This window comes from Lepisosteus oculatus, chromosome 20 (genome assembly GCF_040954835.1).
Source record: "Lepisosteus oculatus isolate fLepOcu1 chromosome 20, fLepOcu1.hap2, whole genome shotgun sequence".
Lineage (NCBI taxonomy): Eukaryota > Metazoa > Chordata > Actinopteri > Semionotiformes > Lepisosteidae > Lepisosteus > Lepisosteus oculatus.
Genome location: NC_090715.1, coordinates 17,060,747 through 17,085,921, shown reverse-complemented (window position 1 = coordinate 17,085,921; position 25,175 = coordinate 17,060,747). Strand labels below are relative to the sequence as shown.

General features: G+C 39.7%; 1 protein-coding gene across 2 annotated transcripts in view; it reads left to right on the top strand.

The window, feature by feature from the left end:
• The window catches only part of gse1b (Gse1 coiled-coil protein b), a 260,697-nt gene that overhangs the window by 3,720 nt on the left and 231,802 nt on the right, over positions 1–25,175 (top strand). Inside the window, exon 1 of one of the 2 annotated variants that reach the window (XM_015368072.2) lies at positions 7,961–8,033. The exons of the other annotated variant lie outside the window; for it this stretch is intronic. Within the exon in view, the coding sequence (XP_015223558.2) occupies positions 7,965–8,033 (69 nt within the window). The 5' untranslated portion in view covers positions 7,961–7,964. Of the gene's footprint in view, positions 1–7,960; positions 8,034–25,175 lie in introns of those variants that run through there. 2 annotated transcript variants of the gene reach the window in all.

Genomic DNA, 25,175 nt, shown 5'->3' with positions numbered 1-25,175 from the left:
CGTGGGCTGGTGAAAGGCTTTCTGGGCTTTGCTGTTTAGTTGCAGAACATAAACGCTAGCCAATTGAACCCAGACTCCAGTCTGCCCTTCATCAGAAAGGTCATGTGTGGGACAGCATTTGCAGTCTGTGCCTGATTAAAAAGTGCCTTAAATGACTAAAAAAGACGAAATCTTAGATTCACAGAAGTATTTGTACTAACACAGTGTACAGAAGGTATACTGCACAATACTTAATTTTCCATCTGTCCTAAATGTAGAGTTCTCTTGCAAAATTTTTTGATGAACTGTGAAATGTCTCAGTTTCTCTTCCTGTTGCATTATTTTTCTCTTTCTATAATGGGAAGCACATGGTTAAGAATGGCAATTTTTTAATAACAAATTGGGGGTTGCATAGGGGAATTTTTAGCAATGGGTCATGGTAAAGCATGTAAAATTACTGTACGAAGTACGTGAAGATCCAAAGAGAAGTAGTTAAGCTTTAGGTCAAAGACACACGGACAATTAAGCTGTTGTGGTCTTAGCAAACGGATGACTTCATGGCTTTGGAAATGTGAAGGGCTGGGAAGCAGGTGTTCCTCTTCCAGTGACATGTGATCTGCTCGCGAGCTCGCCTGTCAGCACTGTCGTGTCAGTATAAGGCACACATCTGCTTCCTCCGTTGCCTGGCCCGTTATCGGTGAGAGGAAAGAAAAGAGAGAGTGAGAAAGAGACAGTGCTGTTCAATACTGCAGTGACTGACCTTTTAGATACATTTCACACTTTCTGGTTTCCAGGATCACATTACAGTGCACAATCTGAGCTTCACCGCCTTAATATGGATTTGCCTTATTTACCAGTACTTTCCAATAGGCAAGAACATGGCTATCAAATATAATAATGAAGACAAAAAACTTTCTTTTTTTGTAATGCATCAGTCTTGTTTATTGACATAAAGAAAACTGTAGTCTCTTTCTCAGCACGGTCATTTGATTCTTCTCGCATATAAATCAACAGTTGTGTGGCCCAGCCATTTTTGGAGTTCGTCTGCGATTTAGATTTTTTCATAGTTTTAGTTTTTGTGTTCACATTAAGTAACGTTTACTATTGTGCTCAAGTATATTGTGGACTTGTTTTTGTTCGCTAAGACAGAAGCTGAGACTGAGAAGCTCATTTCACAGAGACCTACAGAAGACTTGAAACTGTGGACAAGTCATTGTGGTTGTCCTTTTCCTCCAAGTTATTCTTGTTGTAGAGCTTCATTCTTTAAGTCAATTGAAATTAAGAATAACTCTATCAGCTTCTTATGATCTGCCTCTCCTTTACTGTTTTTGCTCTGGTGTAATTAGGATTGTTAGGGGGTTGAGGCATTAAAAAATAAATAGGTTCAGTATAACCGTGATACTTTGACACAGGCCTGCCACACTGGGTAAGTTAACCAAGCTTTCTTGTCATTTCTTTGGCAAGAAAATGGCTCTTCTTTAATTGAAAACACCCAAGGAGATTTGTGCATCAGAATGAAATGAGATATGACACATGATGGTCTGGAAGTTCACTTTAGAGCCATGTGACATGCCCATATAAAGCACTCAAACACACTTTATATATAGTCCATGGCACGTCTAAGGCATATTCATAATTACATGTCAGGGAGTTTAGCCAAACTTTGCGCTCTGATGGTGATGAACTTTTTAACAGAGCATTCAAATTTGTTCCCTATTAGGCAGCTCAATGAAGAGCTGCTTTAGAAGATATTCAGCTGTTTCATTTGTTGTAGCGTTACTGTGACTTGTATCCAACTCATTTCTCTAATCCTGCCTTTTTTGCTTGATCTTTCCAAGCCCTTAAAGACCTGGGTTCCATCATTCTGTAATTCTCCACTCCTGAAGAAGTTTGAGGGAGTTGCTTTTAAGATATAGTGTACGAGTTTATGTATTAACTGTGCAATTCCTATACAGACTAATATAACTGATTAGTTTTTATAAAGATTCTCCCCTACTTGGAACTGTAACACATTAGTTTTTATAAATAACTTTCTCCAACCCTGTTTAAGACTTGCCACAAATGCAAGGTATGATCATTTTTTAAAGATAATTGGTCTACTTCAAAGCCCGTTGTAAGCTTTGAAATTTACAGGGTGTTGGGATTCTTATTTCATATGATCTCTACATTACTTAATTGAACAAAGAAACTTATCTTCAGTGGTCAAAATATAATGGTTCCAAACACTTGTGGATCAGTGATTTAAGGATAAAACCTGCTGTACTGAGACTCTTGATATGTAACAAGCATGTGGTCAGGGCAAGACTGTAGAGCCTGGGTATCTGGGATCAGTGGTTTGAATGTCTGAAACACAGACTAATTGTACCTTTATGGTGATCTGATGAGATCAGTTTGTAAATTAATGGTTCCGGTTGTAATTCAAGCTGTAAAGTTAAAGTACAATCAGTAGGAATTTTTGTTTGGGTTTCATATTACAGTATATGATCAATTCCCTTGAAATTGATGCCCTGGTTGGTCACCTAACATCAACACCAGTAGTTTTTCACCCACACTTGAGTTTTAAGGCACATTCATTCCTGTGACTGAAAAAATAGCCTACATTTTGGCAAGCTGCTCATTAGGAGTTTAAAAAAGACATAAGCATTAACATATTGAATGGCAAAGTGACATGACTGCAAGATCTGTGTTTGCAGAGAATTGGAAACGATGGATTTCATTCTTTTCAACTTAAAATCAAACAAAGGCTCTTGTTTCTGTGTTTTGACAGGGCTTGAAGTTAATTGGTTTACTTAGCAGTCTCTCTTTTCTTCTTGCTGCTGATGTGATATGAAGAGGTGGCCGAGGGCCGTCAGTGTGTTCATGGGTGTGGACCAGCCCTGGTCCTACAAGTGCCAACACTTGACCAGAAGGGTCAGCCTCAGCCCCTTCCTGAATTGAGGTTGTCCTTGCTCCTGGTTGCCTTTATATGTTGGGAGAGTTCACACTTGGAAAAAGATGCTCATATGCAGGGGCATTCCAAATATGCAACTGCTATTTTCTTATAAAAAACTTGTTAATACATTTTTGAGTTTCCTTTTAATACAATATTAATAACTTACAGACTCTAAGAAGTAACTAAATCATTTCATTGGAAGACATAGTACTGGTTCTGACAATTTTCAAACCTCATTTCACAAGACTAATGCTGCTCTTCAGAAAATACTTTTTGTAACACTAGTTTAAACATTGTATCCTCTAGTTTCTTGTGCAAGTTCCCATAAAACGTTACACACACAGTTTGTCAAATTTATGATTATAACATCATAAAGCTGATATATCCAAACAAAAAGACACAGAATTCCATAAATACCTCATAGACTTCCCTTTTGCACAAGAAACTGAATTCCCCAGGAGAAGTACCCTGCAACAGTTTTTCATTTTTCTATACCATTTCAGCTGACTTGTATTTACTGTGAAGAGACAGCAGTTTGTTTTATCCAGCAAGTCGCAAGGCACAGCTTTGTTTAAAAGTCCTTGAGCCAGATGAAGGTTATTGCACCTTGAATGGGTTTAAAAATGGCAGAATTTGCAGTTCACAGGAAACCCAGATCTGTTTAACACATTTTCAGCTTACTGGTGTTTAAATGTTTTGGCTAAATTCAAGCCACAGTGTAATAAAATTCTCTTTTAATGAAGATGTTTGTTGTATGGGTGTGTAGCCAGTCGTCTTAATACTGGCGGCTGTTGCTGTTAGTTAAATTTCATTTTAATGTCATTACATGAGGTGACAGTGTTAGATTTTGTAATCTATGATTTGTAAAAATCATATATTGTGAGGCAATTATGCTCAGTCAAATGGGACTACATTTTGTAAGCAAACTCTTGTTGACTTGAAAACTCTCAAGAACAGAATATGCTTGAGTGCCACTCAAGCTGTTTCTTTAAACAGTAGTGGAAAGTTTTTGGTTTGGATTTTGGAATTTGGGGGATGATTTTTTTCCACAAAATAAGTTTTTAAACAGTTTAATAGAGGGGATTACGTTTTTATAGTGTGTGTGTGACTGGTGCCATACGGGTTATTTGTGTCGTGCTTGTTGAAAAAGAAAGAAAAACAACCATCAGGATGTGGAATGTTGGGAAAAGAAGTCGCTTCAGAAAGATTGACGACAAATTAATCATGTGGGAAAAATCAGAGCAGGAAGGTTTTTTTTTTAGGATTTTCTGAAAATAATAACTCTAAAAATAAGAAAAATGAGATCCGTCTGCAAAGACTGTGCTCAAAACCTGGTTAACGAGAAGATACCCTTGCAGAAGACTGAGGGTCGCCGTGGAAACCGGAAGCCCTTCCTCGTCTGGTCATCGCTCATTGTCTGTGTGCCGTACCGCCCGGCCCCAGAGGGGACAGTCCCAGGCCCCGCCGCCGGCCCTCGGTGAAGGAACTGCACTTCCTTCTGGGATTGAGCTTGGCTGGAATCCAGCTGTGCAGCTATTAATCAGGACAGATCACGGCCCAGTGACTTGGCGGTGCATCTGGCCCATTCTATAAAACAAGATTTCTTCAACTTTGAGCGGTGCGTTCAATTTATTATTGCTTCACTCTGTGAGCAGTTGTGGTCAAGAAATAAGAGGTGCGCTTTCATTGCTCTACACAGCAAGGCTAATGCCGAGATGAAGAGTTGGAACAAATAGTTTTAATCAACTGAATGACTTATATACAACCCTGGAGAAAGTGCAGCAACAGAGGTCAGAAAGTCTGTCCAGAGATATTGGATAAATGTGAAGTGGAGTATGCTTTTGTGGGTGGCCTACTTCTTATCTACTTTACAGTGTGTGGTTTACTGTAAGCTACATTGAAAATTTAACACAGATGCTCCAATTTTAATATACAAGCAATGCCAAGATCCTTTTAAATGGGGGTTGCAAGTTAGAAGAAATGCTGTTCTTTTGCCTTAACACTTAATGGCTGTGGCAAGCTCTGGGTTGGCGATATCGGTCTGTCATTTACCGGTCATCTGCACCCTGGACAGCATTTTTTACTGTTGTTGCTGCTGTGTTGGTCAATATTGTATATTACTTTTATAAAGTAAGGATACACTTATTTAGTAACATACTTTCTGTGATTAATGTGCTTTTTTTAAATCTAGTTACAAATACATTATGGAAATAATGTCTTTAAGGTATTAAAGCATAAAAGTTTCTGTTCAGCTGTATGTTTTTAGGAGAATACGTGAGCTTATCTAATGACAGTATGGCAACAGATCTGTGAAGGAATATCTAGAAACCTGTCTGCCCCTAGTCTGTGTGAAGTGGTGTAAGTGTAAGAGCTCAGGGTTGAGTCGAGCAATTTGTAGATGGAGCTGTCTCCTTCCATGTAAAAAAAAAAAAGAGAGCTGTCAGAATCTGCTAATGATGATGTACTAATATTTTCAGCCCTGCAGCAGTGTTACTGCCTGAGCCAGCAAAGGTAAAGAGCAGATTTATAAGATGAGATGGAACTCGAAAGGCAACTTGTTTGGTTAATGAAATTCAATTATGTGCAATTGACCATCCCATTACAGGGCTCTTTAATATGAATGAATTACTTCATGATAACGTTAGTTTGTAATGCTTCTGAGAGCTTTTCCTGTTTAATGAAAATTCAGCATATACTCGGAGAAGGACATATAAACCACCTGAAAGGCTTTCTTGTCTTGTTCCAACGCAAAGCCAGCTGTCTCTGTGATAATTGCTTAGTGGTGGACATGTCCAGACTGTTTGGCTGACAGACACCTTGTGCTTATTGGTTTGTCTTCTCGGGCGGTTGGAATCAGTGGTGTACTTTCCATTCATGAGCTTTTCTCAGCTTACACTCAAGTTACTCCCTTTAGTTTCCTGAGGAGTCCAGACTTGTATTTTACTTCAAAACCACAATAACTTTTGCAACGCAGAAGCACATAGTTGGTAAGCAGCAACCGTAAAACAAGGAAAAATGTATCATTTGAGATAAATGTCTATGATACCCAACTTCACATTGTGTCACTGATCATTCTGGGTTTGATTTTTATAAGGAGAAGAAATATAGAAGCTAAGAGGTGAGGTCTGATCTAAAAGAAATCTGACAATTTATTTGTTTCTCTGACACTTATACTTTTAAAAATGTTCATCTAAACTGATGGTGTGATCTAAGAAATTATTTCTACACACAAGAAAACAAAGTATTTTATGCCTGAAAAATGCTTTTGAAAAGAAATTGTGAATGTCTCATGTGTCTTATTTAGAGCAGCACTCTAGGCTACAAGTTATAACAAGACCATCAAAGGAGCAAGTAGAGGTTATTTCTATGCTTAAATGTAGTGTAACAAAAAACAAAACTTTTAGGCTGTGAAGATTTTTTCAGTTGTGTTCTGTCAGTCAAAGAGAACACATCTGAAGAAGGCCATATACAGCCATTATCTTCTTTCTTATTACCTTGCATCAAAAGCAAAATTACAGTACTTGCTTTTAATTTTTAGCAAGTAATCTACCTCTGCTTGTTCCTTTGTTGCTTGCTCACTGATGCAGCTCTCCATTCTAACCTCATTCTAGCTAGAACATTTACACTCTTCGGTCTCAATCGCTGTGCTCTAGAATTTTGCTGAAATCCTCCACGTTTAGGGCGGCACAGTGCTGCAGTGGTTAGTTCTGGGTTTGGTTCCAGACTCGGAGTGCTGTCTGTGTGGAGTTTGCATGCTCTCCCTCTGTCAGTGTGGGTTTCTTCCAGGTCCTCTGGTTTCCTCCAAAGACATACTGGTAGGTTCATTGGCTCCTGGTGTGAGTGTTTGTGACCCTGTGTGGATGAAGTGAATCTTGGAGGGAGCTTTAGAAAATGGATGGATGAATGGATAGTCCAAGTGTGATTCTTAGTGTTAAATAGCGTTGAATGGCTGCAGGTAAATTGACGTTTCTTGGGGACATTGCAGATTGAGTCAGAGATATTTCAGAATGCCAGAGGCAGTGAAAGGTCTTTAGTGTGCAAGTGGTTAGCACATCATTACCCTGCAAACCATCTGGTTCACACATTTCTGCACAGGTTTTATCTGAATGTGGTCAGCTGTGGATTTTCTTTCCTGTGCAGGGTGGACAGGTGTAACACTTGCATTTTCCTCTGCTTTCGTTGACATTTTCTAATGTATTTAATAAATGTTTTAGGTAAAAATCTTCGTTTTGTGTGTCTAGAGAGGAATGTCCTAATCCTACAATGTTACATGAAGGCTGGGAAAACCTGTGCCCTTAAAAAGTTGAGTAGTCTTTTTATTGGAATCAGGCAATAGGTTTATATCCCTATATGGATCAGAGCCATACATGGCTTTTTTAGAGCAAAGCTTCTGCAGGGGAGGAAAAAATGTGATATTATGTTAGAATATGTAAGGGAAATGTTTTTCAGTGCAAATGCAGGATGGGTTAATAAATTATTAATAGAGCAGCACATGTAGTTCAGTAACCATTGCAGTAAATGTAGTGAAATGTGTATAACGGCAATCCTCTGTACCAGTGGAAAAATAAAATACAGGCAATTACTGCATCATTCTTGCAATGTAGTCGTGCAGTGTTACACACATCTTTCTAATCAGTATTGTGTTTCTTTTAACTGGGTGCCCTGTTGATACTCCATGAAGTTTATTTGTGAACAGCCAAAGAATGCAAAGCTATGGGATTCTACAGCAGACCCACTTGGCATCGTTTTGCAGCCTGTGGTAATCTGGTCTGAGGGCGCACACTGCCTCTCCAGCTTGTGATTATATGTGGATCTTCCCCTGAATACAGTGATTATCAGTTGAGCGGAGGGACTGACTGACAGGACAGAGATGCCGGGGGTCCAGAGTGGGAGTCTGTCCTGCAGTCTAAGGCTTGGCAGCCTCATGCTGCAAGATTCTCTCTCAGGACACAGTGTTGCACTCTTAATCTGGGACAGCGCCAGGCCCCTGCCTCTATTATAGAGGACTGTTAATTCAGAGCAAAGCTGAATGAATGTGCTCTGTGCAAATGGAATGCATATTGTTTACAGACGGCTAGCGCATCGCAGACTGAAGGCCCAGAATGGAGCTTCACAGCATGAGGTGATTATTCCTGCTTTGGGCTGGTGAGAGGTCTGGCACCATAGACTAAAATGTTTTTTAATGACTGGGCGGGGTGGCAGCTATAAACATTGTTTAATTTCCCTCTCACACTTTTTAACAGAATAAGAAAAAATAAAGCCTATATTTTCATGCTTGCCCACTGGGAGCCGTTGATAACAGATCACTATCGTATCTGAGTGGGTTAGTCTAAGAGAATAGTTCAGTGTCCATGTGGAATCTGTGATTAATTTTAAGTATTCCAGGTGTTGTTAATGTACTGAGCATCAACATAAACATTTCTTCATTTATGCATACACAGTTATTGATTTTTTGGTTATTGATTAAATGTTTTATGGCATCATGACTAAGTGATACACTCAAGTGACTGGGAACAGATGATGAGGTTATTTATCTGGTATAATGTCAAGCCAGGCGAAAATCAAGAAATAAAAATACAGAGCGATACCTACAGTGTATGCCTAGCTTTTCTAAGAGAACTGTGCATTCAAGCCATTCGTGTGGAGGCTAAGCTATGTAAGAGCACTTTTGCTTGGGTGCTTAACAGGTGGCCTTTATTATTATTTTTATTGAGCTGATGGTTTTATTTAAATAACCTACTTTTTGTAACATAAAAGTTTGATACTAATCTAAGTAAGTATTTTAACTTTATCAGACTTCTGGGATTCTGTTAATAATGACTTCTGGGGCTATCCCCATTCTTGGAAAGGAATTGAGTGTGAGAAATTCTATGAAAGAATCTTGCAATTTGGAAGACCACTAAGAATAACTATGTATGTTTTTGTGGGAGGATGTGAAAACAGCTGGTTTCCGTTTAGAGCAAAGGGTCTGTTTTAATTTGTACTAAGAGCTCTGGCAAATCAAACCTTGATGGGCTGTTGGTGTTGGCCTCCGTTACTGGGAACAGGTGTATTAGAACAAGGGTGCCTCACATCTCATCTCATCACCTGCACCAGTTCAAACTCAGCAGGGGTATCGTCTGAGAAAGAAGACTATGATATATGTGATATATGATATATGAAGGTTATGAATATTGCTGTCATTAAACACAACCAGTGTGGGATAGTTAATAAGTAGCTCTTGATCACTTAAGACCTTGACTGCCAGATGAAATGGATGGATGAAATCACATTTACTAAATCATCAGCCAATACATTAAAAAAGTTTGAATTTTGTATCTGTATTCATGGGCTTTTATGAATTTGATTGTATTTGGTTGGATTGTTTTGTCTAGTGCAGAATCATTTGCCAGAAAAAAAAAAACATTTACAAAAGAAGCATTGATGTGTATCAGTTGTACAAGTTTATATATACTGTATACAAGCAAGACTTTTTCCCTCTCTTAATTTGCTCTGGTCCATGACTCATGGTAAATAATTAAAAAACTTTGGGAATTACTGCATTTTAAAAATGAAATTCTATTTTCCAAAACCAATTGCAAAATATAATCTCTTTAAATAATATTTTAAACAATTCAAGTTTATATTTTGATGCTGTACGGAGGGCGTGTCTGCACAGTTTCTTAGTGCTGATGCAGTGAATTTACTATCACCCATTATAAAATCTTGTTAATTTCCCAGCAGCTCTGTGTTTGCCCCACTCTGTGTCACAGTGCATTCTTGTGGAGTTTATTGAAGCTTTTGGTTTGCTTGAAGTCCCTAACTTTATTACAAATGTTTTTGTTTTCAAATGCCAAAAAATTCACCAAAACCTTCCATTTTCAGTTGACACTCAGTGTTTTCTTTCACGCTGGCATCTCAATTAACTTGGACCCCTGTCATACCTGCACACCTCTCCCTGAAGCGTTAGTTCTCTTGTCCTCTTTGACCTCTTTCTTCTTGAAGAAAAAGCAACTGATTTGGATTTTGTCTTTTTTGTCAGGCTTGGTTCTTGTCCTTGCTCTAAAGTGTGGGCGCAGAATACTCCGATATTGGTGGTTGTTGTGTTTGTGTGTAAACTGATGCAGAGCTCTCGCAATCACAGGTTTCTGGTTTCTGCTGAATGCTTGTGTAGCAAAGGTCTTTAGCAGCTGATTTGGGATTTATTTTCATTAGGAGATGTCTCGTGCCAGTGGTGAGATCATCTGGTCACATTTGATTCTATACAAATGTGGGGAAGATTTTGCTCAAAACATTTCCTTTTAAAACTGCGCTGTCCAGTATATCGCCAGCAACCTGGAGTAGTGTTTTGGGCTCTTGACAATTTCTCGAGAGCTGATGAAAGTTGAAGGTCTCATTGTGGAAACTGCCACCGTATCCTCCAGCAAGTCTCCTCTTTCCTCTATTTCCTCTTTACCCATTCATCTCACTTAATGGGTACCAGCATTTGCTGGGGGTTAACCTGCAATGTCACAGTGTCCCATTCAGGGACCGTCTCGTATTCTGTCTGCGTGTTGCTATGGGAACCAGGATAAGCACAGGTCTGTGAAGTATGTAGGCCGGTGCAGTAATCTTTTACCCAGGCATATGAGTCTAAAACTGAACAATAGACAAATACTTCGCAAAGTCAGGTTGATCATTCTAATTATTTATTATGTTACGGATTAATCTGTGACTGTAACTTCACAAGAAGCTTTAAAGTGACTTGTTTACACTTGGCCAGGTCTCCCAATTTGCAAGCCAGTGTTGTTGTGGAAACTGTACTGGACTGGGGAGAAACTGACGATTTGTGTGGTTTAAAGCAGAGGATGTCCCGAAGGTGAGTTAGACTATTAACATATGGCACGAAACCATACTGGAGCCAGGGGACTGTGTGTGGTAAATGTGCAAAACAAAAAGGATGATGGGGAAGCTGTGAGCACGCTTTCATGCACCAGTACAGAGGAGCATTCCCGACCCGAGTATCTCTCATTTAAAAACAAGGAAATCCCAGCATGTTCCCTATCAAGATCTTGGTCATTTAACGGAAAATGAATGAACATTTACTCCTTTCATTCTTGTGGCACTTTGTGACCAATTATGACCTGGGATGTGAGAAGTGGAGATAATTGGACCTGAGCTTGATTACTGCCCATAATAATAATCAGGTTAAAGGTATGTGCATGTGTCTACATAATGACATTCAAAGACGATCATGGACTCTCTTGGACACAGGTTCTAGGGCAGTGGAATGGGCCAGACTCTCTGAATTGGTGGAAATAAATAAGCAATCAACTGAATATGCAAAATGTATATGTCCCATGGTAAACCCACTTGCATTTTCTAGTATCCCACTAGGGTTCTTGGAGTTTAGCAGGAGGGTGATGCAGACCTAACACCTCTTCATGAATCTGTTAATTTAAATGTATCCCCTGGGGTTAGATTAAGGATTAAGGAATTAGCAGAGTGAGGGATATGATGCAATTTGATGTGTGTGAGTGGTGGATGGGGGGGTATGTTCTTAAGGTGTTCTTTCGCCCCAAGTAAAGAGTGGGGTTTGGGCAAGTCTTCATCACACAAATGCTAAATTTTAATCCTCGTGACTTAATCCAGTTACTCGCTGTGCTGGACCTGTGCTTCAGCTGCCATGGACTGTATGTGCTGAACTTTAACAGCTGAAAAAAGAAATCTTGTGTGTACAAAGCGTGTTATGAGCAACAGTGATGACTGTTGTCTGACTTTTTCAGCCCCTGGATTCTGCCTCTGCGCTCTTTGAGTGACCACCAGGGAATGAGAGGTGGGACTGTTAGGAATCTGTTACCCTCATGCCTGTGCTGTCAGACATATCCGAATCTGTTCTGAGCAGCCCCACATGTGTGCTTTCTGTCGCAGTGTGATAATCTGTTTACAGCACACATTCGGATTGGAGCTGCTACCTTGTGATATCCACACACAAGTGCTGGAGGAAACAGGAATTCACTGGAGGAAACGAGTGAAATTCCCACAAAAAGGCTCTGAAACTAACTGCTTGTTAACTCTTTGCATACAGAGGCTCCAGCAGGCTGCATGTATGCGTTGACCGTGTCTTTCTCCTATTCGTTTGGATTGGATTTCTTTTTCACCCTGAAAAAGGCAGTGATGAGGCAGCCGCATGTCCAGCCATGGCGATGATAACAGGAATTTGTCTTTCTTTTACTTTAACCACGGCTGTCAAGAACAGTCTCAGACAGAACAGTTCCCTGGATTATTATTATTTAATTATACTAAGCCATTCTTTTTTTATATAAAGAAAGAAAATACAATGCATGTTGTCATACGTGAAATTATAAGGCCTGTATTTAGGTTCCTTTCATACAGTGTCTAGTTCTGAAGCAGTATATATATTTCATGCAAATTGTATTTTTTTGTATGTGCCAGAATCAGGATTAAAATATTTACAGCTTGAACTGATTGGCCAGTTTACTAAGTCTGCCACTGTTAATAAATCCCTGATATAAAACTCAGATGTAGAGCAGTCCCTACATAAAGAAAATAATTTGGATTTCAGTTTAGCAGGGAGCTGAGACTTGGGGCTTTTAAACACATTTCCTCCATTAAAGTTGAAAGGTGGAGCTCTAAGAAAGCCCTAAGCACTTTATGTTCAGCTCTTCTATTTTCTATTATATATATATAGCATTGGAAGCCAATATCTGCATAAGTGTTATGCTTTGCAGCACAACATACAGAAAAAGTTTGTGCACGGGGTATACTAAATACGTGTGTGGGCACTGTTTTGTTTTATTTCTGGGAGTGAAACATCATGATGGATATTCTCAGCCTTGGAATATCCCAGCAATTTGGAATCGTGTATTTTGTTGAACAAAAGAAAAATAAATGGTAGCCATGAAAGTGTGCTACTGTATGCTATAAATAGATTGCATCACAAATAAAGGAACGAGTATTCATAATTCCCATTCGAGAAAACAATTATGTTTTTTTTTTCGAAACATTTATAGTGTAACCTATGTATTTCTCTGTGGCAGTTTGCCTACTGCTTGAAATCGGCTCTTATTAAACCATACCCACTGGAGAACTGTGACAGTGAGAATAGTTTCCGAAGGGAATGAGTGGACAGTGTTGACATCATTGCACTTGCACAGAGGCATGGATACCTTTTAAAGCTTGCAGGCTGAGTGATTACAAACACTCCACTGTGACATGCTCATACATAAGCACACTCAAGTGCTAATGGCACGCACACACGCAGGCACACAGGCTCGGGACTGAGATCTCACTCAGTGCAACAATAATAGGAATATCAGGTCCACGTCCTGTACTGTTTGCAAGGCAGGTTGGTTTGTATGTGTCAGTTTGGGTTTTGCCAAAACAAGTAATGTGACCCATATAATCCTCTTGTTTTTTTTAAACCACAAATCTATTTGTTTGATTGCCTGTTTGTAAAAGTTATATCCATCTTACACCTCATGAAATTTATAATTTTTCAATTTCAGAACCTTTTCCTGACCTTCTGTAACAGTGTAAATAGATCTAATAGATCGAACTCTGATATCTAGGGTTGCAAGCGCTTGAGGATTGTCCTGAAGTCTCCCAGAATTGCAGCGACTAGAGCTGTAATGATTTACCCATTCCCCAGAAAAACAGCGATCCCCTCCCTAAAACGCTCCCTGCTGGAAGTCAGGTCTTTTAACTCGGGAACGTGTGGTGTCTGCTGACAGACCTCACTTTGACACCCATTCTCCACACAGACATTCAGCCTGTGGAGCTGGCTGTCCCAGTGACATCCTGCATTGTTTAAAATTAGAACTCGTATAACAGAACGTAAAGACTTGTCACGTTTTCCACGGCAAAGCAAAGCAACTCAGGCAGACAGAAAGACACCAATACAGGCCTTTCACAGGACACATTTGTGAGCTGCTTTCAAGATGCTATTTTTAGGGAAACTGAAGAGAACTCTTGATGATCGGCTTCGTAATGTGTGTGGTAGAGCACCTAATCTGGTTCAAACAGTAGGAATTTAACAGTAAGGAAAACCAAAAGGCATGGTAACATTTCACGAGCACTGGAGGTTGGGAACAGCGAATGAAGTTGTCGGTCGGTAAGCTGATAACATTTGTGGTGAGCGAGATTCATCCTCTGCTAGGAGATGTGAAACTGCCCTGTCAAAGTTCTTCCTAGAGAAATAACACAACTCTGAGCTTAATTTTTTAAAATATTCACAAACATTTTCCACTGGTTTCCATTAGAGCATCTAGATCCATTTAACTGGCCTACGAGAAGTGAGACACCCCTACCACACAGTTTGTGATTAATGCTAAGAGGGAAAAGAGAATAAAGCTTATTTGGCTGTGTGTTAAAACTTGACATTGGTACCATTTCTGCTTAGGCAACAAATAAGGAAGAATAGCAATAGCAGGGTAACTTGCTGGTGTGTTACATTAAAATTATTTATCCAGTGTGAGTGTTATTTACTAAGATGTTTTCTTCTGACTTCTGAAACCATGCAGTTATATGGACCACTAAGAATAAACCTTTTTTTCTGTTTTTTTGTGGGTTGCTGTAAAAATAGCACTTGGTTTGAGTTAGGAGCCAGGGGTCCTGTTTCTTTCCTTTAGGAATTAGTGAGGCCACATGTTGCCAGGCCCCTTTTGGCTGGTGGAGGCCAGTACCGGCTCCAGGCAGGCGAGCGAGCGCCGCGCAGATGGAAACTCGATCACCCACGGCTCAACAGATTGTTTGATTTATTTTAAAGCCGAGCAGATGGCTGCAACAGGAGTTTGTTTAAGTTCGGTTCAGAGCCGGGCTAGCAGCCAGGATCTGTGAGAGGGGCTGCCAAAAAACTGCTCACTGACTCTGGACGCCTCCTCCTCCTCTCTCTCCCCCTGCCTCATTTATTCAGTTCCAGTCTTTTCCTCTCCTCTGCCAAATATACACACATGCAGTTTTTGTTTGTTTTTTTGGCCAAGCTAAGGTTAAAAGTATGTCAGCAAGACGTTCTTACTCCAATTCGCAATCAGCAGGGCTAAAGTCAGCAGAGGTGTGTAAAAGTGGAAACCAAAGGGTAGCGATGGAAGTTCACACCTCCATCCTCCCCCATTATTGTGTTTTGGGAATTAATGTACCACAATGGTCTTATGAAAGAGAACAACGAGGATTATTGAGTTCTGAGGGTAAAGGTGGGGCAGTAATTTGAAAGAAGTGCTTTTGTAGATATGTTTAGATTAAAAAATGTAACTGGTAAGAAATAATGGAACCCCTATCTGAGATGGACTGGTGTCCCATCCAGAGTGTATCCTGCCTTGTGCCCATTGCTTGCTGGGAAGGACCCTGGCTCCCTTGCGACCCTGAACTGGATAAGGCGGATTAGAATATGGATGTATGGGACCTCTTTTGATATGATACAGAAGGTGAATTTATTATTGCTCAGGCGGGTGAATGAAGACACTTAAGCAAACCGCATCAATGAAGATGTTTTGTTCCGTCATTGATTTCCCACCATTTAACATTGAGTTAAATGCGTTTGTGGAAACTAGAAGCATCTGAGGTTTGACATTCTCAGTTCATTAATCCAATTCCATGATAAATCCAATATAATTGTAGAAAGCTGCTTTTTAAGCTTGTTTATTGAAGTTTAAACCTACTCACTTGTTTCTAAACAAACTCTTTAGTTTCAGTCTTATGTGCACAGTCTTGAATCATCTTTTGTGCTGGAGGAGTAAAAAAGGAAACGACAACAAAAAATCATCCAAGGGCCTCCTGTGTGGCTCAGTCTGTAAGAGTGGCTAAACACAACTGGAGCTCTGTGATCCTGGGTTGAAGCCTGGGTTATGTCACTAGCTGACTGTGACTGTGATCCCCAGACAGTAGGTTGGGATTAGGGCTCTCCAGCCCTTCATGTCAGTGTTCTAGGTATAGTACAGGCCTGTGGCTCCTGTGATGTGTAAAAAGGGGGGTGGGTGGTTGGAGACTGTGTACACATCCTCGTTTATTCCCATGTGCATCAGTGGGGTTTGTAGCTATGAGCCGAGATGTGAAAAACGCACAATTAGCCGTTCCTATTTGGGTGAATATAACAAAAATAATTGGCGATTCTAATTCATAAAAAAGCATTCCAAGTTCAGAATAATCAGAAGCAGATCTGCTCAAAGGAGAAGCACTAATGCATTATCTTTTTATTACTTGTTTTGACATAACTGAAAGCTTTGGTTAATGTGCCAAGCACTTTTCTGAATCAAAACCAATAAATGCAGCCTTACACTTTTTATGCAATGGTTAATTACTTACTGTAACACAAAAGGTTTCTGAGATAAATTGAAGGCTGAGTTAAGTATGTGCCTTACATTTTCTCAGTAGGCCAACAATGGTCTATAATGATTCACCCGGCCCACAGCTGTTCCTCAGGACATTCATCTTGAGTTTAAGGTAATCTCATGTACCCTTCCTTTGTGTTGCCTTACTGTATTAAAGCAAGGCCTTGATGGAGAAGGAAATAGCTGTAAATGCAACATGACAGAAAGAGTTAATTTATAGTTCAGCATAAAAGAAGGGTGAATTTCCAGTAACTAAGGCTGTATAGGTCTTAGTGGAGTGTGGCTGTCAGTCCCAACAGATTTGCTGGTTGTAGCCTCTGTTTCTCTGAACCCACAATTATAATGCTTAAAATCTCTGGTGTCATGTGGGAGGCTTTGTCTGATTTCATTCTTTCTAGTATCATCAGAAGCCCAGTTAGAGAAGAAGATTGACCAGGGGAAAGGAGGTTTCTGTGATTAAGTAGAGCAGAAAGAGTTGCAGGAGATAGCAATAGACACCTTCTTTGTTAGTGGCCACATCTCCCAATTTCACGAATGTACACATTCTTTTGTACAACTTAAGAAAATTGAATTGACATTTCAAGGAAAATTGTTTCTACATGAACAGAACCTAGTGGGTCATTGTGCATTATAGCAGCTGTACTAAGGCTTATTTTGTCTTTTGATGTAGTGAAAGAAGCTATATCCAGTTGTCAAGCACCACTCATTGCATTAGTTTCAAACCCAATCTTTTCATGCACAGATGTTGTTCTCTGTGACTCCTAGTTATGCTAGGAAAACATTTTCTCAGTCTTAGGATAACTGAGCCCATCATCTCTTGTTCTGAAAACTACTAATGTTTGCTTCTGTTTTGCTGAACTATAGTAATTAAATCTAGGAAAACTTGGGAAGTATCATGACATTAACATTGACAATGACCTCATATCCATATTTCTTAGCAGAGTTCAAAGTGAATATCGCATGCAAGGGACTTGAAAAATTGCTTCCAGTTGTGTCTCAAAAATATTGTTTATCCCGAGTAGCCTTATTGAACAGATACATTAGATTTCGATTCAGAAAATGATCAGTTTTCATTTGGTTAAAAACCTTTGTTTTCCAATACAGTAATTTTGAAATGAGTATGAATTCTGTTAACTCTTTCCACATCTCAGAGTTATGAATTGTAATACAGTGCAGTTTGGTCAGTTTCTCTACTTGATATTTTAAAATTGTCCTCTGTTCTTTGAATAAAACTACTGTATTTCTCAAAAAGAGCATTTTTGGAATGTGTGCAAAGGGTTAGAGTATGAATTTTGCATTTACTTGACAAATTATTTTTCAGTCAAATGTGGAAGTCTTACCTTTTTACATTTATGGTTTATACACAGTAAACCTTCTAATTTTTCTTGGAATGGCTACTTTTCCCAGAATACCATGCATGATAATTTAAATACCTGTGTGAACAGACCTCTTGGATTCTCATGTACTGAGTTAACCCCAGAACATGTTTTATTTAGACCTGTTGCAAATCAGATAATCTGTTTTACATCAGGTTTGATGTAAATGGTAAATACAAATCTGATCTACTAATGGATGCCTGTTGTTTTTAAATTATATTTTTAATATTCTCACATGCGTTTTCTGATTTGGTGATAAACACCCACATAATAGGTGGCTTAGAGGGGACAAAAACCAGTATGAGTAAACCTTTTCTCATTTACACAGGATGGAAAAGTTGTATTTTCAAATTTGCAAGTAGAGATTTAAATTTGACACATTTGTGATGACGTTTAGCCTTACAGCTTCTCTTGGAGAGTTGCACAACCACCACATGGTCATAAATATCTAATGGCAGCAAACATTAAGAGAAGAGACCGCGACACTGACTGCATTTGCTGGAGCAGATCTGGGAAAGTTGTGACCAGGGTTATAGAAAAGTGTTAAATATTAATGTTTACATGTTGTTTGAACCTTAAACGTAGAGTTACCTGAGGCAAAGTAATCCTTGCCTCATAGGTCAGACTGTTTTCACTATTGTAGTGGGATCTCTTTCCCATTCAGTTCCTCTTGGGAATATCTCTTGTGGCTTCCTGGGGAAACTCAAGAAGGCCGCAGCTCTGAGGTCACCGTGTGGTGTAGTGCGGTCTGTTTAGATGTAGCTTGTTGTCGGAATCACAGAAGGACATCTGGCTGAAGAAGAAACTGAGATGCGGTCGGTGGTCAGTGCAATCCCAATACTGGCTTGATTTCAGAAACGCCAAACCACATTGACATTTGGCAGCCAATACAGTGCAGTGCAGATCATGCAGCGCTTCGAAAGGGAGCAGTTCTGGCGCAGGTGAGATGTCACGATGTCCTCTCTCTGGGCTTGGAAAGACTGGACTCGCATCTATATTACTGACATCCCAGGTATATTTGAATGTGAGGGCTTTAGCTGAAGAGCACTGGGAGGACTGCTAAATTACAGTCTCCAAGCATGATACACTATAGGCTGGTTAAAAAAATGCCTGCACGCTCAATCTTTAATTGATAGTTTTTCCTCAGGCATTACATTACCCCCCTGTTAATGAATATCTGTTTGTGCTTTGAATAATTTGGATGCAGCTATGGGGCCAGGGTGTGTTACTGTATTGTTTAAGCCTGAAAGTGAAAGAGAAAACGTTTGGCCATTTGTGTTCTGTCTGTGATGTAAATAGTTGGCTGTAGCTAAGATTACTGTCCCTCCATCTCTCCATTGGCGTCTGAGCATCCCCACTTCACCAATGTAAAATTCCCTTAAGCGGGCATTCAGGAAGTTCTAATGGCTCAAATGTGCATAATTGTGCACAGAAAACAAATGCTTCTAGTTGAGGGGAGCTGACTTTTTAATGAAATTTTATTTGCAGTGCACATTGCACTACTGCACCTCAGCTAAAACAGTTTAAAAAGTGAAACTGCTCTCTTACTCTACTAGAGAAAAAGAGGTAGAATAGAAAGCGATAGCTGTGTAACACAAATTGCTGTTTCAGGTTTTCAGTGGTTTACATTGGATTGGTAGTTGAAAGGTTGAATGCGTGCCTGTTTTTCTATCCAGTTTGTGAATGCAGAATTAATCCAAGAAAGAGAATAGTATTTTGTTCTTTAAGCAGATTCACATGCTGTAAAACTGGAAATTTATTATTTGCCTGGAATGTTAGGTTTTTCCCAAGTCAGAGTGAGTTGTTAGCTGTGGCCCCTTATTTTCCTAGGGCCTCATCTGTCCTATAGAACTTTTGTCATTCAGAATTAGAGCATTTACTCCACATCTAATTGTAAATGTTTCTTTATTGATCATTTTAAAATGAAAAATGGGAATATCTCATTGATAAAGCATTTTTATGCCTAAAATCTTTTAAAAGTTGAACTGTAACAACGCACTTGAGCGAGCTGTAGTCTTGCACAGCTGCATGTAATGTGAATGAGAAACTTTTTATCTGTGGCCTTTGCAGTGCAGTCACGTGAAAGGTGAGACAATATGAACTCCATCACCTTTCCTTTGAGACCTTGGCAGGAATCGCATAAGACCAAGACAGCTCACTTGCTGCTAATCTGTGAATCGCACAGACCCTCTGAGCGCTTTACGCCAGAGTGTCATAAGTCTTGGACAATGTGATGCCATGGCAACCGTATGTTGAGTGGCACTTGGGCCGCACGGCCCCGGCGGAGACAGGCAGGGATTCTCTCAGCAGTGCACTTTTTTCCCAGTTGTTTTTGTCATCTTTGCGAAGTGTTGCTCTCTTCTTCCTTTCCTCACTCATCTGCTGGCTCTTCTTATCATGTTTGGCTCCTCCTTTACGTGGAATTGTTTTAGAAATTAAGTACAATTAGTAATTAACTATTTTCAGCGATGAAAATGGGGAAAAAATTATTCCGTTTGATCTTACTTGAAAGTGTAGATATTTTTGTTTAACTATACTGAAATAACTGACCTTGAAGAAAAGTGCAAATTCAAGTCTTGAGAGATGAATACTATTTGATGCTTAGATTAACTTCTCCAGGGTGAACTTTCTTTTGGCCCAAGAATTCAAAATCTCAGGAAAATGGATAGTTTCATTACTCTCTGAACACATACAGGCATCTGTTACTTAAATATAGAGAAATATAAAGTAGTTTCTGACAGAATTGAGAGTTAGTTAAAAAATGCACAGCTCAGGGAAGCGTTAAGCTAAGAAAGAAAATAATAAAACCTTAACGTCCCAGTAATGAGTTATCTTTGAATATACAGGTCTGGAATATTTAGCTCACTTTTAGTTAGTTAAACAGTAGAGCTAGTCGGGTTTGTTTTTCTGAACATGATGCGAATCCCAGTGTCTACCTGTAACGCCTCAGCCAGCGGCAGAATGTAGCAGGATGTCGTGCCGTTCGCCGCTCTCGTCCCTGACCGTCCGGCTTCAGCAGACCTGTCTGCGGACTTACAGCCGGACTGGCGTGAGGGGCTGAAATCGGTTCACAGTTCAGCGCTGTTGAACATTCTCCCTCTCCTAAAGAAAAAAAGGGAAATGTCTAATAAGTGTCTGGTGTAGAGGGGGGTGACTGGAGCTTGCTTTCTCTGGCGGTTTAGAAGCTGGAAGGTTTCAGGAAGCTGGGAAGCAGCGAGTGCCAAGTCAGACCTGAATTCCTGCCAAGAGTCTACTTGTTTGCTCGTCTTGCTGGAGCCAGAGCCTGACCTTATTAGCTTGGAGGGCAGCCGCCTTATTAAAACACATCTGGCAGAGGGGGAGCCCAAATAGTCCTTATATTGTCTTCCTGCTTGCTTCTGACCTTGCGTTACCTTGCAGGAATGCTGACAAGGGCTTCACGCATCTGTTGAGAATTTCTGTGGGTTTTTTCTTGCTGTCTTTTTCACTGGCGCCTGCACAGTAGCTCACTGGGACCTTGATGCTGGGCTGTTTTTTTTCCCCCCTCCTTTCTCGCTCTCCTCTGTGTATCATACATGGCACTCAGTTGGCTTATTCAGCCTGGGCCTGATTAAAATGGGTATATCTGTGACTATAGCTGCAAACGAAGAGGTCCTTGTTTAATTGGTTGCATCCCTGTGTACATTTTGTGGAGTGCAAGTGGGATTGTTTTAAATCCAATAAAAAGCTGTGAAAGTAAATACTGACAGACTGCATCGTATGAAGGCTGAAGTCTGATTAATGAGCTATAATGCATTAAAGAGAAACTGTCAGTGTCATGAAGTTCCCCAGCCTGTAGTAGTGTTTCACGGCCTGGGGTGCAGTGTGAAGGGACTACATAAGTGAAACATCTATTAATATTGTGCCTCTGTTACTATACAACAATTTATATTACTAATTTATGATTACTATTTACATTCAGGTATGGTACATTCTGTAGCAAGACTAAAAACAAGGGAATGGTTTTGCAGATTTGCTTGACTGCAGAAAAAAATGAAAGAAATTCAAAGCAGGGATTTTTGGATTCTAGATATGACATCATTCTCAGGAAGTATGCATGTTTTCTTCAGGCTATTAATACTCCATGAATGGTCAAGAATTACAAGAATCACAGATCAATGTTAATGGCCTTCCCTCGATCGCAGTCTTTTATGAACCACTGCGGCATGCATTCTTCAGCCTGTGCGCTGTTCCCCACAGCACTTTGCAAGAACTCAGAGAGGACTAACCAGAAAATGTGGACCACTTTTTTGGAGAGGGTTCCTCTGACGTACTGTATGCCTTGGTGTGTTCCCTGATTCCTGAGAGAGGCTCTTGGAGCAGTGCTTTCCGAGTGTAACAGCAGCTGTAAGTCCTGCCGGCACTGTCAGTTGAACGTGGACAATGAGGCTGGCCGTTGACAGGCCTGGTGTTGTTGTTATCGCTCCTGGCGGGCTCACTCTGACTTGGGTGGCGGGGAGATCTTTGGAAACATGCCCTTGAGCACAGAGAGTGTCGGTCAAAGGGGCTTCACAAAACCACCAGCTGAGAAGCAGGCAGCTACTCTCAGTCTAGATAAATAGACTATCACTTACTGGATTCCTTGACCATCTGTTTGTTTGAAGAATTCATCAGCTGGGTGATATCAGTCCTGAAACACACAGGAAGCTGGGGAGAAACATCTCATATGGGGATTTAGCTTGAGCAACCAAAGCAAACCAAAGGCGATTGTAACGGAGCTGTCTGAAATATGATGTTTTTTTGCACAATCTCTCCCAGAAGGCCAAACATAGCTTCAAAACCTGAGTCTTAAGTTGCCTACTTTCTACCACATCCCTTAAAGTGGCAGAGTTGTGCTAAGGGGTAAAATGCAAATGTATCCACTCAAGCACTGGTGAATAAAAATCTTTTTATATATTAACATTTTATATATTGTTCACTTGCAGTACAACTTGAGTATGGATTGCTTAGTGGTTGTGAAAGAGCTGGTGTCTCATTGAGCACCTGACTATCCAAAAATAGATTGGAGAGGAAAAGTAAACCTGTTCCTCCTGAGCTCAGAGTTGTAGGCTGGGCCGCACAGGCAAGCAGTGTAGCATATCCCCAAGCCCATCAGAAACGTGACATTTCTGTTCTCTTTCTATTCTTTTTGTGACTTTAAATTGTTACATCTGGCTGTCAAATGATTTAGTTGGATGGAAATGAGCAGATGTTTGGAAGGATGTACTGTAGAGTTATCCATAATTTTGTTGGAGTCTGTATCCTTTTACGTTTTTATTTTGCCTGTTGCAGTGAAATCAAGTTTTGAATTACTTTGAATTAAGTGTTCTCCAGTTTATTTAGCAGACAAACAATTTTTTGTAAAGTATTTAGGATATGTTGCATGTGTTTATTTTTAAAATTTTACATGTGGAAATTCACAGTATAACGTTTTGTTGGTCTGTTTTTTTCTTGATGATCTGTCATCAGCGATAATTGCAGCAAAGAGCAGTTTGAAGAATAAAACTAAACAAGCCATGTGGTGGAAGCTCTGTTTATTTAGTCTCTTGTTAGCTGAATATGGGCTCCATGGGAAATTAAGGCTCATTTTGTCAGGACAAGGAAATAAAAATCTTTTGAGAGTTATACTCTGTTATTCTGAGCACAAATCTAGCCAATGGAATGATATACCAATGAACTATAGGTTAGCTTCTTTTCATTCACACATGAAACTGAAACCATGTTGTGTAGAAAATACTTGTTTCACATTTGACTTTAACATAAAGATCTAGTTAATATGAAGTAGAGATTACTCTAAACAGTAAGCCTGAAATAACTATTAATAGTTTTGCCTTCACAGTGACATCATTGTCCCTCAGAGAGGATGTAAAAAAACAGTAGCTAATTAACAATATTTATTTATTACTGATGTTTATTATTAAGACATCGAGTGCATTAATTCACCAACCAGCGGGGCTTTTATCTTTGCCTTTTTAAAAAAAGAAATTGGACACTTTTGCAGATTTACTGTATACATTCAATATCACAAGCCCAGGTCAAGTCAGATGTGCCATGCATGGGCTCCACTGATTATAAGAAATGTGACAGAGATTTAGAAGACTGTATTCAGAAATATCTTTAAAATATTTGGGGTGTTACTGTCATTCAGACTAGAACATTCTTCTAATCTCTTTGATAATGGTTCCTTGTGTTTCTTTATTTAACACCTTCAGAGAAATGAACTCAAGATGTTCTGGCATCAAGATGTTGCAAGATAATAGTCAGTACAGAGTCTTCAACTTGTGATGTTTTCTAACAAAACTTTGAGCTGTAAGGCCACTTTAATCTTAAACTGACGCTCAGGGGCTCCCTTCATTCAATTAGATGTTTACTTTTTGTGATTTTACCAAGATTTCTCAGATTCTCTAATAAAATGGAGATTTTACATTAAACTGAAGGTTTGTTTTATCTACAGAAAGAGTCTTGTGGGATATTTTTTTTTTGAAACAACAGTGTTAGGATTTATTTAAAATTTGCAAACCGCAAATTTGCTTTTTTACTGCCATTTTAAAAATACATTTTTAAATGCAACTTCAAGGGTTCGTTTGAGAAGATAAAATGACTAAATTTGTGTATTACCAAAAAACTGAAGAAGATGCCACGACGAGTCATGTGCTCTGACAATCAAACCTCCGTCTGTAGTGCACTTTACTTTCTTACTGACCCGGAGTGAACATTGGGCAGAGGAAGGAATACCCTTCACTTCATGATGCTGCAGTGGAAGACACTAGAATCTAGATAACAGTTTACATTGCCCAGCAAAGCCCTAAGGAGGCTGCTGTAAGAGCTTGTGTGGAGAGCTCATAGCAATTGACTATCTGAATCGGTAGACCATAGTAGGGAATTTGCTACTTAAATATTGGAAGCCCCCCAGGAGTCTAGTTGTATTTGCCCCTTCATGGCCACGGATCTCAACAGTGGTGGGCTGTCCTGGGTTTTACATGTTCACATGTTTCTTATCTGTTCCCAAATAAACAGTTAGCGGTTCTTCCAAATAAACAACGTCCCTACTGAATAACTGGGTGAGCAACCCTCTCCCATCTCTAGTGGCTGGGGCAGGACTGGGGATTTTTTTAGGCAAAAAGTTAGGCACTTTAAAATATCATGTGCTTGATTTTAGTGTTGACTATTTTTCATTTCTAGTTAGAGGGCTTAGTGTGCTTTCTTACACTCAGCTGGCCCCTTCCCGGTTGTTGATGTGTGTGCTTGCTAATTGATCATATTTACACAGGGAAGTTTGACTTCTCCTAGGTTCCTGATGTGAGAACACTGGCCTTTTGCCTGTGGCTGTGCTCGTCACGACCTTTGTGCATTTTGGTTGATTGGAAATTTGTCTTGTTTCCTTTTTCAACTGAGGCATTGACTAAATATTATTCATTGGCTCAAGTTATTTGACTTAGTGTTTTATGGACTAGAAACTTTTTTTTCCGCTTTTGTTATGAATAAGTAGACTAACAAAGCAAATACTGTCATCAGCTGTATTCAGTTCAAGATACTGAGTAAAGAGTATTTCAGGATACTTATAAATTATGGCTCTGCTTTTCCAAC